The sequence below is a fragment of the Embiotoca jacksoni genome, unplaced genomic scaffold, assembly GCF_022577435.1.
Source record: "Embiotoca jacksoni isolate LCO1_2020_lvr unplaced genomic scaffold, fEmbJac1.0.p SCAF_63, whole genome shotgun sequence".
Lineage (NCBI taxonomy): Eukaryota > Metazoa > Chordata > Actinopteri > Embiotocidae > Embiotoca > Embiotoca jacksoni.
Window position 1 is genome coordinate 878,448 of NW_027185418.1, and position 12,712 is coordinate 891,159.

Consider the following 12,712-nt stretch of genomic DNA (forward strand, 5'->3'; position numbering starts at 1 on the left):
TTTATTTACCTTTTTTTTTTTTTTATTTTTTATCCACCCGAATGTTCAATTTCTTTGGCTTCGGTATTTTGGCGGAGTAACCGTGACCCAGAACACGGGCTGGTTCAAAGTGCCACGTTAAATCCACAAACCACCGAAATGCACATTTTTACAGCGTTAATTGATAAGTTTCAGCTCTTGAGTTTTTATATTAACATTTTGTGTGAAAACTGCCAGGCAACGGGAGCTCCTCTTTGCCTGTTGATAGAAAGGTCACTTCCTGTAAACCCTTAAGAGTTTATCTCTAAATAATGTGGACTTTGGATGTTAACTGCGGATACGAGAGCAAGTAACAAATGTATGATTTGACCACTTGATAACCCAGTAATAGATCTTAACACACACACACACACACACACACACACACACCTCCCCTAAATCGACACCAGTGACCTCACATCCTGTAAAATTGTAATAAGAAATATTGAAGAGAAAATAGTACATTCTGAAAACATGACAGCTTTAAACACGTCTGCAGGTTTTGTTCGGTTTAATTGGAAAAATCAAACATTTTAATTCTTTCAAACTTTTTTTATTAAACAAATTTTAGACGGTTGTTACACAGGTGCTGTAAAGCTTTACTGGTGTAAAACCTTTGTTAAGAATCGGGCAGTCATGTTGTTAAATGAAACAACACGGCAAGAATCTGCAGATTTTAACTACGGTTATTTATAAATCATGGCATTTAATCGAATAGTTTTTTTAACATGATGAAAAAAAATACCTATTTGTTCCTCCATTTATTTATCTGCTTTTTGGAAAGTAATTGTCAAATGCTCGATATTTTGACATGAATTCGACGAGGCTACATTTGCTTTTTAGAGTTGTATCTTTATACCACAAGGTTTAGACCATTGATGTTACAACTGTCACTACACGTGTTGTATGTGTTACTGAACAAGCCAAAAAAAAATATATATATATATAGGAAGCATATAAAAAGATGAAAACATTTCATTTCTATGTCGAGGAACTCATTATATGATTCCTATAGATCCCCCAGTGTTCCTCCCGCCAACAGACTGCCAGGAAACACGCCGACCTCCTGACCTTTCATCCGCAACTCTTGACGGGTCAAATATTCGTCTTGACCCGAGACTTTGTTCCAGAACCACATATCACTGAAACGACTGGACTGGATTCTCCAACATCTTCGCTGTGCTCTCCGGAGCGTTTCTGGTGACCTCCCTGACCTTTCACATTGCACCACCGTAAAAAAAAAAAAAAAAAAAAAAAATGTTCACTTCTACGCTATAAGTACCAAAATCGAATGAGCAGATTGCCGTGATATTCACTCTTCCCAGACGAGAGAAGGTGTGTTGTTGTTGTTGTTGTTGTTGTTGTTGTTTTTTCCATTTCCATTTTTTTGGTTCCCAGCCTCAGGACAAACTGTCATCTTTCCACCCGTTTCACTGATTGCCTTTTGCTTTTTTTCTTTCTACCTGCATTGTGAGGTGTGATTCACATCACAGCCTCTAGGTGGCTATTAGAGGCACTTTAGACAATTTTGTGTTTTTTTTAAGTATAAATTTATGTATCACCTCCAGCGCCGCACAAGAGTTTTTAAATGCTTTTAGAGACGGGCCAGTTTTCTACTAATGAAACTCCCCAATAATTCATGATAGCGTCGCCCCCCCCCCCCCCCTCCCTGCTTTTTCTGTCAAAGATCTTTGAGAAGGTTGTATTTCAACAGCTTCAATCTTTTATCAGTTTTAATGGCATCTGTGATGTTTGTTTTTTGTTTCTTAGAACATCTCTCAGCACTGAATCCCTTTTAAAAGTTTTTAACCACCTTTTACTCATTGCTGATGTTGGTGATCCTGCCATTTTGCTTTTACTTGATCTCTTTGATTGATTGATTGATTGATTGATTGATTGACTGATTGATTGATTGATTTTTTTTTTTTCCCTGATGTGAGGTTTTTTTTTATTATTATTGGCTAGAGATACATTTGCATAAAAATGTGTTACGTGTTAGAGTTTTGCTTTCATTCCTGTTTTTTTTTTTTTTTTTTTTTTAAAAACCACCTTTTGCTGTGTTTATTTCTTCACAGCTGATCCTCTTCGTGCATGCGGTCTGAACAAGTTACCAAAGGCGGCGTGATGCAACGTTTGCGTTTTCAAAAGAGGAAGAAGTGCGTCGCACCATGTGACTTGCTTTCTTCATACATATTAAACCAGGAAAACGCAGGTTGAACGCAGAAGCAGCGATGAGTCCGACTGATAAAGGTAAGTGACAAAACGCTCTTTTTGTCAAAACACATTTACAACTTTAATCAAAATCAGGTCTTTTAAGACTAAGTGTCCGACGATAAGTAACTTTAACAACGTCGCTTTTACTTTCGTTTCTTCGGTTTTCAGGGAGTTTCTTTTGTGTTCAGGCTGCAGGTGTGTTTATATCCAAGCGACGGAAAGTTGTTGTGCTGTTTTTCAAACGCTGTCATCATATTGTGCCTCTTTCTAATGGTAAAATAAAAACCTTAACTTTTAAACGATAAAAAAATATATATCAATTTAACCATTTAAGAGCGTACAATTAAGGTGTGGCGTTTGTTTAGTATCACTAAAGATAACTTGTTCTTCTTAGTATCAATGAAATTAGTCATTAAATAAGCAAAATTGCCAATTGAGGCCTTCATTTGGGGATAAAAGCGAGTATTACTTGGTCAAATACTCAAGTTAAACCACTGTTATATATTTCGGGTATTCTTGCGGTTATATAACTTTAAACAAGTTTTTACATTCTGTCAGCTTTCTTCTGAAGTTCAGTTCCTCATACTGTGGTAGATCATGTGTAACTGGCAGACCTGCATACTGAACACTAAATAAGACCTTTTGCGTTGTGACTCTCCAAGGTGTTGTAACAACATCCTTTAATAACTACTAAAGTAAGCAAACACTGCCTTTTGGTGACAGAACTGCACATCTTGCTGGTTGATTAGTTTCATTTCTGGTTTTGTGACTGTTGCCTCATATTGGGGATTTATGTACAATGAGGCTTGAAATATGTGGAAACGATACTCAGATGGTCATTTTTAACCCTCCCACCCCCCCGGGAGGATGTTTGAGATGTGTAGAAGGTGTTTTTAATAGTTCTGCTTTGTTAATGCGGATGATCAGAGTGTTTGAACCACGTCAGTATAATGTAACTGAAGATAAAACAATCTAAATCTGGAAGTAAATAAATTAAATAGACAGAGTCAACGAGAACTGAATTTTTTTTGAGCTGGCTGTCCCTAATAAACTGGTAACTAAGGCAATTACACTTTTAATAACTGCATTTTCCCATATAGTTGTACGTGAAGAATGCAAAGATTCACCTGTTAATTTAGTAGTCAATAAAAAAATCAGTCTGCAAATTGTTTTGGTAATATTCGAGTTATGTTTTATCCAACATGCCAACATGCTGGTTAAAGGGTCAAACCTTTTCTTGGTCTGACTTTTATATTTTTGTGTTATTTCTGACGAGCCGTACGGTGATGTCACTTTATTTTGTAGGATATTTTCTAATGTTTTATAAACCAAAAGATAAATCGAGAAAAGAATCGACAGATTGACCGATAATAAAATGTAAAAAAAAATAGTTGCTACTACGTATAAGCCAACTTTTCAGCACATGATATCGGGCACAACTCTTTAATACTTGGATACTTAATCTTCCGTCTTTCTTTACTTTCCGTCACGGCTTGTTCAGAATAAGAATTTTGCTCCACAAAAATGTGCACGTGATATGTTAAATACGACTCTGCTGAAGTTGATTAATGATTAAAGTGAAAAATTGTCCGTAAAGCGTAAACTTACTTCTCCGACTTTAACCGAGTTCTTTAAGTCACATTGCTTTAGTTGCCGGGCGCCAGTAATTGTGAGCAGTAAGCATTTTTCAAACAAACAAGTGTTTCTTTTCTATATGCTTTGCTGTTACAGCAAAAAAAAACAAAACAAAAAAACTGTATTAGTACTATTGAACTGTAATATTTGTGTATCAGCTAAAACTGAGACGATACAGAAGGGCTCAAACCCAGTTTTAGGACACGGGGTTATTGGCCTGTTCTTATGACTGGTTCTGACTCGCCAACAACATTAGGAAATAAACAGACCAACCTGTTACCATGACATCCCAAATGCAAAAAAATGCATGAACATGATGCATCCTGGCACACGGTAATCGCCCTACAGTAAATTACTAAATAGAAAAGACGTAAACAACAGTTTAACCTTGTGGGTGTAAAAAAAAAAACCAAAAAAAAAACCCAGACTTTCTCAATCTGCAGGTAGAGAGACCAGACCTGCAGCCCACCCAGGAAAACCACTTCCTCCTCGTGCAGCAATCAGTTACACGGAACAAAAAAAAACCCCAATCATTGCAGTTCCTCATGCAGCCAACTGTCACCTACTGTACTACTGCAGAGCTGCTTAGTATTATGGCCTAGAATTATAAGTTATACCTCCGCTAACCTGCCGGTATATATTGAATTTGAATCCTAAAGAAATAAATGCCAAAAGGTTTTTCATGAATAAACAAAAGTGTCTTTCTTCCTTTTTTTTTTTCTTTTTTTTTTTATAACTCGGTTCTTCCGCCAACGTTTAACGCAACTCCGACGATATTATTTCAAACCCTCCCCAGTCTCCGAGAAGCTGATTCTCTCTCTTTGTGCGTGTGTGTGTGTGTGTGTGTGTGTGTGTGTGTGGGTTGAAAACCGTCGGGTCTGTTTTCTGACTCGAGGTTTTGAGTCGTGCGGATTTTGTTTTCTCGGCGCGGTAGCTGGCATCCGTCTCTCGTCAGAAAGGTCAGATGACATCCTGTCTTCTCATGTGGTCCGATGTCTCTCGGTGTGTGTTTGTGTGCAGGCCTGGTGTTGGGGAGCCTGCTGCTCGTCTCCATGTGCGCGGGGGCAGCGGCCGCGCTCGACAGCGGCCGGCTGGACGGCCACTGGCAGCTGTGGAAGAAGACGCACGGGAAGGAGTACCGCGACGATGTACGATATTGGAAAAAACAAAAAATACCACAACAGCAAAGATTTCCCATTCTGTTTTGTACACACAAAAGTTCATGGTTACGCGACGCCGTGTTTGACCCCGATGCGCTCTTTCCGCATTGTCAGGCGGAGGACGCGCGCCGCAGGGAATTGTGGGAGAACAACCTGATGCTCATTGTCGCGCACAATCTGGAGGCCTCCATGGGGCTTCATACCTACGACCTGAGCATGAACCACATGGGAGACCTGGTGAGACCCGCGTCTGCCTCGTGACTTTTACAGGTTTATGACGACCATTTGGAAAAAGGCAATGGAAGTCCGCCTGAGAATGACCCGCCTCTTTGGATGAAGACGTTTGATGAATGCGCTTCTGATATGGAAGAGCAGTAAAACTGAACCAAACCGTAAGGTTTCAGGCCATAAAAGTAAAATAAGAAGCTAAAAATGTTTTTTTTTAATTTTTTTATAGTAAATACTTTAGTAACTTCAAAACATTGAGCAGGTGAAACTTTAACTGAAAAATGGGACTCACTTTTGCAAAGTTAGGGAAAGTGTTACAATGAGCGAATGATGAAGAGAAAATGAAGGATGTTAAGGAGGATAACTTTGAGAAGAAAGAAGAAAATAATGAAAACATCACAGAGATTGTCAGAAAAGTAAGTAAGCCCGGGTCTAATATAGTCTAATATAGTCTAATATAGTCTAATATAGCACTTTGCAGAATAAAAATGATTAAAAAAAAAAACCATTTCATAATAGTTGTATTTAACACAGTGCATTAAAAACAACAAAATGGAACAGTGAAATTAAATAAATACACAAAACATCCTTTCGGAGAAGTGAAATGAATTGAAATGTCCAACTTTACATATTCACAACATAAACATCCTATTTTAAAACATTCAGAGTTCTTTTTTTTTTTTTTTTTTTTTTTTACTTTCTTGTTCAAAGACAGCGGAGGAGATCAGTCAGTCTTTCGCCTCGCTCAGTCCCCCCACCGACATCCAGAGGGCGCCATCCCCCTTCGTAGGGACATCAGACTATGATGTACCAGACACCGTGGACTGGAGAGAGAAAGGCTGCGTCACCAGGGTCAAGACGCAGGTAAGAAACAAAACAAACAAAGCAAAAAAACACTGTGATTCTGTTTTTGTTTACCGCACACTGATCGTTTAGTATTTTCGCAGCGTCATGGTTCCTGGTTTAAAATATCTCACATTCAGCCCCGTTCCCTGTTCTTGAAATCACTTCGTGTTTTAACAAAAAGTCGTCGACTCAGCCGACAGTTAAGGAAGTGTTTTACCACGTCGACTTTTTTTTCTTGAAGTGGCAAAGGTGCGAGTTCACCGTCTCGCACACGCAAAACCGCTCTCAGCCTCCAACTGCAGTTTTTTTTTTTGTTTTTTTTTTCATCGCCGAAATATCACAACTTCTTGTTGCGGAAAGTCCGTTTTAAAATCTTTTTAGAAGTGCAAATAGATTGCTCGCTTTATAAGAATAAAAAAAAAAAAAAAGAAGAAAATTCTCAGGCCCGGCTTATTACCAACTTGTGGTGTGCAGATGAACATCATTCAACGAGGGACACTGCAGTATTGATTTTGGCATTCCTTCTGCTCCGTGCAACATGTTAAAACATAATTGACAAACAAAACATTGTCTCAGGGAGCCGGTGGAGTTCTTTAACCTCTTAAACGCTGCTGGACTCTCCGCTGGCGAAATCTCCTGCTTTACAAACGCGTCGCGCTGCCAAACATGGAAATGTGTTACGAACCGACGCGCGGGACGATTAGGAACGTTTGCATTGGCGCCGCGGCTGCAGGAACGCTGCGCTGGTGTTTTGTTGAACACCATATTAATCTGTACGGAGTGCCCTACGATATATGGCGGGACGTGATGTTGTCGAGCAGGGATCCAAATCGTCGTCGTTCGGGTCTAAACGCGACGTATTAAAAACTCTTTAATGTGACTTTAGAGCTAATAAAGGAGACATTTTGGGGGGGGGGGAAGAGGGGACGTTGGGAGCACGGTTTGTCGGCACGATTTGTCTCGTCCGATTTTCCTGGGCGACGTTACAGTGACGTCCCGTCTTCTTTTGCGTTGCAGGGCTCTTGCGGCTCCTGCTGGGCCTTCAGCGCTGCGGGGGCCCTGGAGGGCCAGTTGGCCAAGACCACGGGAAAGCTGGTCGACCTCAGTCCCCAAAATCTGGTGGACTGCTCGGGCAAATACGGCAACCACGGCTGCAACGGGGGCTTCATGCACCGAGCCTTCCAGTACGTCATCGACAACCACGGCATCGACTCCGACGCTTCGTACCCGTACAAGGGACAGGTGGGTGAATTAAAAGAAGAATTAAATATAAAAAAATGTAAAAAAAAAAAAAAAGATCAGGTCAATCGTACATTTTATTATCCGTATCTTAAAAGAACTGTTTGGAAACGTGTGGACATTTGTCACTATTTCCTACATCCGGAGACCCGACCATTTGCTGATCAATCAAAAATATTTAGCAATAGATTAATCAATAATCGCCCCCGATGAGGTAATATGTGTTGTTGTTGTTGTTGTTGTTGTTTTTTAAAGTAAAGTAACGCTTATACACGATGTATTTGAGCCTCGTACGTCGGCGCTGACTTGGTTCGTTTGGAGTGCCGTTATCCAACTTTGAAAGAAATGAAACCGCTGTGTTTGTTTCACGCGGAAAGAAGAGGGAATCGGATGCAAACGCACTTTTACAGCCAACCGATTCCTGCAAGAAACAACACCGTGGGCGTACGAGCGGCAACGAGAAGTTAGGTCTGACCCTTCGGGCTGTAGACAGCAACGCTCTTCTCACTTGTCTGTGGTCAGCTGTTAATGTCTCTTCGGAGGAACAATAAATGAATCGGAGCGGACAACGTTGTTTGTCCTCCGGGCTTCCTCTGGTTCGCCGTGGTTTGTGTGGAGGAGGAGGAAGAGGAGGAGGAGGAGGAGGAAGAGGAGGAGGAGGGCAGTTCTGAGCCCGTTCGACTCGCCGTTTCGGCCTCTTTTTTTTTTTTTTTTTGCGGAGGTGTTTTTTTTTTTTTTTTATTCCAACCCCAAAAAAATTACATAAAAACTCTGATCTGTGATGCGAAATGTTCTTCAAGTGACCACAGCGGCCGACGCGCCTGAAATTCAACTTCTTCGAGAAGTATTACTCCCGAGAGCAAAGGAATTTACTTTTTTCGCTACGCGGACGTCATCTATACCAAGAGGTATAAACTTTGAAACTCTTCACAGGTTTAGTTAAACTCAAAAAGTGTTTATTTATTTTTTTTTTGGTGGATTTACACCTGCTGTTTATCGGCAAACGGGAATGGGAACGACATTTAACAGGCGGCCAGTCAAAGGCCTGTTTGACACCTAAAGTTTTTATTGTTTACTTTTGAAGATAACTAATTTCTTTGGATTCGCGCCCGCTTCTTTCTTTAACAGCAACAACCGTGCCGCTACAACCCCGTGTACCGCGCCGCCAACTGCTCCCGCTACAGCTTCCTGCCTCAAGGGAACGAGATCACTCTGAAGCAGGCGGTCGCCGAGATCGGACCCATTTCGGTGGGGATTGATGCCAGGAGGCCCACGTTTGCTTTCTTCAAGAGTGGTGAGTTTCTCTTTGTTAGAACGTAAATACAGATTGTTGTTGTTTTTTTTTTTTTTTAACAGGGGTGGCGGGTCGGGGTGGGGGGGGGGGGGGTATTTTCTTTTCAACATTCATTTATAGATCAAAAAGTTCAGAGACTTGTTCCTGCGAGTACGTTTTTGACGTCGTTTTTTTTTTTTTTTTTTTTGGGTTGGGCCCTCTCTTCTCAAGCTTCGTCATGGCGAAATCGTAAATACACCCCCCCCCCCCCCCCCAAAAAAAAAAAAACCCACCTGTAACTCGGGTGTCGCTGTTCACCGACTTAGGAAGGTTGCAATCACCGCACTGCACTCTAGTCAACAGGAAAACTCTCTGAACTCTTTGATTGCCTCTATAATATTATTATATTTCAGCTTTCTAGACCCTCACAATGCGAGAATAATGAGCAATTTAAAGCAAAAAAAACAAGAATCGAATGAGATTTGATCATTTCAGGAGTGTACGACGACTCGGGGTGCTCCCAGCATGTGAACCACGGGGTGTTGGTCGTGGGCTACGGCACGCTGAATGGACAAGACTACTGGCTGGTGAAGAACAGGTGAGACATTTGCCTGCCTTTTTAGTTTCTTAGGGTTTCCTGTTCCACTTTGACTTCACTCACTTTTTTTCCCGCTGATGTTTCGAACACTCGATTTAGTGACGACTCATTTTGTCTGCATTCTCGTTCTGTGCCCTCGATCACGGTTTGTTTTTGTTCTCTTGTTTCCGCTCTCCTCATCCAGCTGGGGAACTTCTTTCGGGGATCAGGGCTACATCCGAATGGCACGCAACAAGCGCGACCAGTGCGGCATCGCTTTGTACGGCTGCTACCCCATCATGTAGCTGCAAAGGGAACAGAACTGAATCTGTTGCAAAACAGAAAAAGATATAATGATGATAACTTCAAATCCTAAGATTTAAAACCTGCTCCAAACCTTTGGTGCCTTCGAAAATGTGTAAACCTCGAACTTGAGGGAGGGGTCGAGTTTTTCTTCACGCGTAGTCGTTTCCTTTCTTTGTCTTGAGACTGTGAGCATGATTTATAAAAGAGACTTCAGTCAACAGTGATACGCACGTTTGGGTTCACCAATCAGCCCGATGTCCTTTTTAAGTACAGTGAAGTTGGGAATTTAAAATTTCCCCCTGTCGCTTCAACTGTTTTTTAAGACTTTTCGGCGGGGGGGCAGATTTTATGTATTAATTTTACAGTGTCGGCAGAAATGGGCAGGAAATGTGTGGAAAGAGAGGAGGGGGGGGAGCGAAGGGCGGTGGAGGTCAGGAACCGAACCCGGGACTCTCTGCGCGGGGCGTTTCCTTTCATGAGGTATGCGTCCTCACCACTTCAATATTGGGTTGCACCTCCCACCCCCCCGCCCCCCATTTCCCCTTTGTCTGTTAAACCTGCCATAAAAACTGTCTGAAAGGATTCCATTGACTCTTTGGGAAATTGGCTTGTTGGTCAATTTAGCTTTTACATGCTACAGCAGAAGGAAGTCTAAAAATCAATACACGTGTGTCTGGTAAATATCCTGTGAACATGCTGATGTGATAGCACACCGTACGGCTGCCTGGAGGCAAGAGACGTCTTTTGGTATGTTTTTTTTGTTGTTGTTTTTATTTTTTATTGGCCTTTTCATCAAACATCAACCTACTTTTTCAAAAACTCAATAAAGGAATAGTTCAACATTCGCCTATATTCTCCTCTAACTTTCTTTATAGAAATTTGCAGCTTGCGAGTTATGCATCGGGAAACTGTCAGCAGGGACTCCTGTCCAAGGGTAAAAAAAAAAAAAAAAAAGATTTTACCAGAAGTTAAATGCTGGACTATTTTTATTTTTTTTCGTTCTTGGTGTAGTGAGCATCAGAAAGCTAATAGGCTGTTTTGCTGTAACTTCATATTTAGCGTCAAGATTGGTGAGTGGTATTCATCTTCTCATCTGACTCAGCAAAAAAGCGACTAAAGATATTTCCCCAAAAAAATGTAACTTGTGTTTTAAAAGCTGGCTTCTTGTCAGAGCTTCTTCAAAGTGCCCAGTTCCACTCGTCATCCAGCGTTTAGACAAGGATCGTTTAAACACACAAAACTTCAACTTGAAATAGTTGTAAATGTCCAAAATGTTCCGAAAGCACCAAATGATTGGGCCTGAATTGGGGAAATTTGTATAAAATTACGAAGAAGGGATTTAAAACATCCGCATTTAATAAGAAAACAAAAACATGCCTTGGGTTTCAATGTGTTCGTAGTGCTGAAAGAATCAGATATTTAAATATATACAACATTTTCGTCATGCAAATATTTCATGTGTTTTGGTTGGACGAATTAAATTCAGTTTAAGACCGCGAGTGTTTTGGTAAACGACATTTTCGTAAAAAAAAAATATATATTGGTGTCAACGTTGGCCTTTAAAAACCGGGAGAGCTTCGCCGCTGACGCCTTTCAACAAGGTCAGAATAAAGTCGACAAGAGTGCAGTGTTGGGTTACAAATGAGTCATTTTTATTTTTTTAGTGCAACATCACAACAAACAATTTTCACATGAGGTATTCAAAGGGATTTTTCTTTAGTTGTTGATACAAAATGTCCCACCATGATTGACGTTTAAAGTGTTGTGTATCTTTTTTTTTTTTAAAGCCTTTGGTTGGTTAGCCACATTCATTAGTAAGTCTAACACATGGACAAGAATGGCACGATAAAGCATGGTGGGTCGAGTCCGAGCCGAGGAAACTCGGACTCAGTCAAACGTTTCCCTCAGCTCGTCCCCGTTTAAAGCTTTTTGTATGGATTTCATTAATTCCTACTTACAACAGTGGGATCGAACAGTATTTCAACTACACTAAACATTTTGGAAAAAACAGGGGTGGGAGAGGGGGGTGGGGGGGGGTGGCTTACAAATGTGGAAAAATAGCTTCTGTCTCCTCTGACCTTTTTTATTTTTGGGTGAGCGCATGATTCTTGGGCTTTTTCTATTACGGCAAGTCGCATAATTCTAGTTTTCGGAAAACAAGGAATAGGCAACGTTGATTACAGCAAGATCCTCCTTGCTTGGATTGTCACCTCCCCTTTTTTTTTTTTTTTTTTGGTCTTGAGAATGATTTTATTTATATACAGAACATGGATTGATGGGGACACTCTAGCATACTGGACTTCAGCTTTGGCTGGACGGGGGGGGGCCGCGTTCGGCTCCTGTTTACGGATTGATTCCAGCACATTTGGTTTGGAGTAAAAGGCATGAAGAAGAGACGGATGGACAGACAAGATAGATAGATAGATAGATAGATAGATAGATCGATCGATAGACAGATCGATAGATAGATAGATAGATAGATAGACAGACACCCTGACAGGATGGATTCTTTGGTTAAGGAATATCTTTGCCACACAACATCTCACACAGTTGAGGTAGATGGGTAAAGTCATCATGTACACACAGGGGAGAAGGCGGAGACAGACAGTGTGGGGGGGGAGGAGGTGGGGGGGGGGGGGGGGACACTGGGGTTTACAGGGTCAAAAGACTTCCATCTGAAGACACTGCCTCATGTCAGTTTCTCAGTTCCAGCTCAACATAATACTGTTTTATGCGACATAAACAATCAGCACGCGGAACCCCACTGGTGCTTTTTTTTTTTTTTTTTTTTTTTTTTTTTTTTTTTTTTTTTTGAATCCTCTGAGTGCTACGGTAGCTCTGATAGGGAACTGCTAAAACTACCTATGATACATAATGATTCAGCAGTTACCCATCAATCTTTGGTTGTTGTTGTTTGTTTGTTTTTTTTGGTTTAAACATTATCAAAAAACAAAACAAAACAAAACAAAAAAAAAGTATCTTTTTTTTTGGTATTTTTTTTGGTATTTTTTTAATGTTTTATTCTGAAAGTATATATATTAGCTTTCAGTTCTGCCATTTCATTATTTACGCGCTCTTCTGAGTTGCTCTGCGATGGCCTCGGCCTGCCAGACTTGTCTCAGGGTCAAGTTTCTAGAAAAAGTCACTAGGGGGTGCCGCAGGCTAAAATGGCAATGCGGATCACCTGCAGCAGACTGATTCGCTCCTCCCTCCCTC

At 40.9% G+C, this 12,712-nt stretch overlaps 1 protein-coding gene across 3 annotated transcripts; it reads left to right on the forward strand.

Annotated features, from left to right (window-relative positions):
• The first annotated feature begins 2,165 nt into the window (after positions 1 to 2,165).
• Positions 2,166 to 10,341, forward strand: ctss2.1 (cathepsin S, ortholog2, tandem duplicate 1). 3 transcript variants are annotated; one of them, XM_069175037.1, is made up of 8 exons: positions 2,166 to 2,268; positions 4,888 to 5,015; positions 5,142 to 5,264; positions 5,967 to 6,119; positions 7,119 to 7,343; positions 8,469 to 8,634; positions 9,109 to 9,211; positions 9,396 to 10,341. In XM_069175037.1, exons 1-8 carry the CDS (start codon positions 2,250 to 2,252, stop codon positions 9,493 to 9,495), a joined length of 1,017 nt encoding a protein of 338 aa, XP_069031138.1. In that variant the 5' UTR covers positions 2,166 to 2,249; the 3' UTR covers positions 9,496 to 10,341. The 3 variants fall into 3 exon arrangements, with proteins under 3 accessions (XP_069031138.1, XP_069031137.1, XP_069031139.1); XM_069175036.1 differs by lacking the exon at positions 2,166 to 2,268 and having other exon boundaries at positions 4,759 to 5,015; XM_069175038.1 differs by lacking the exons at positions 2,166 to 2,268; positions 4,888 to 5,015; positions 5,142 to 5,264 and adding an exon at positions 5,287 to 5,671.
• Positions 10,342 to 12,712: the final 2,371 nt, after the last annotated feature.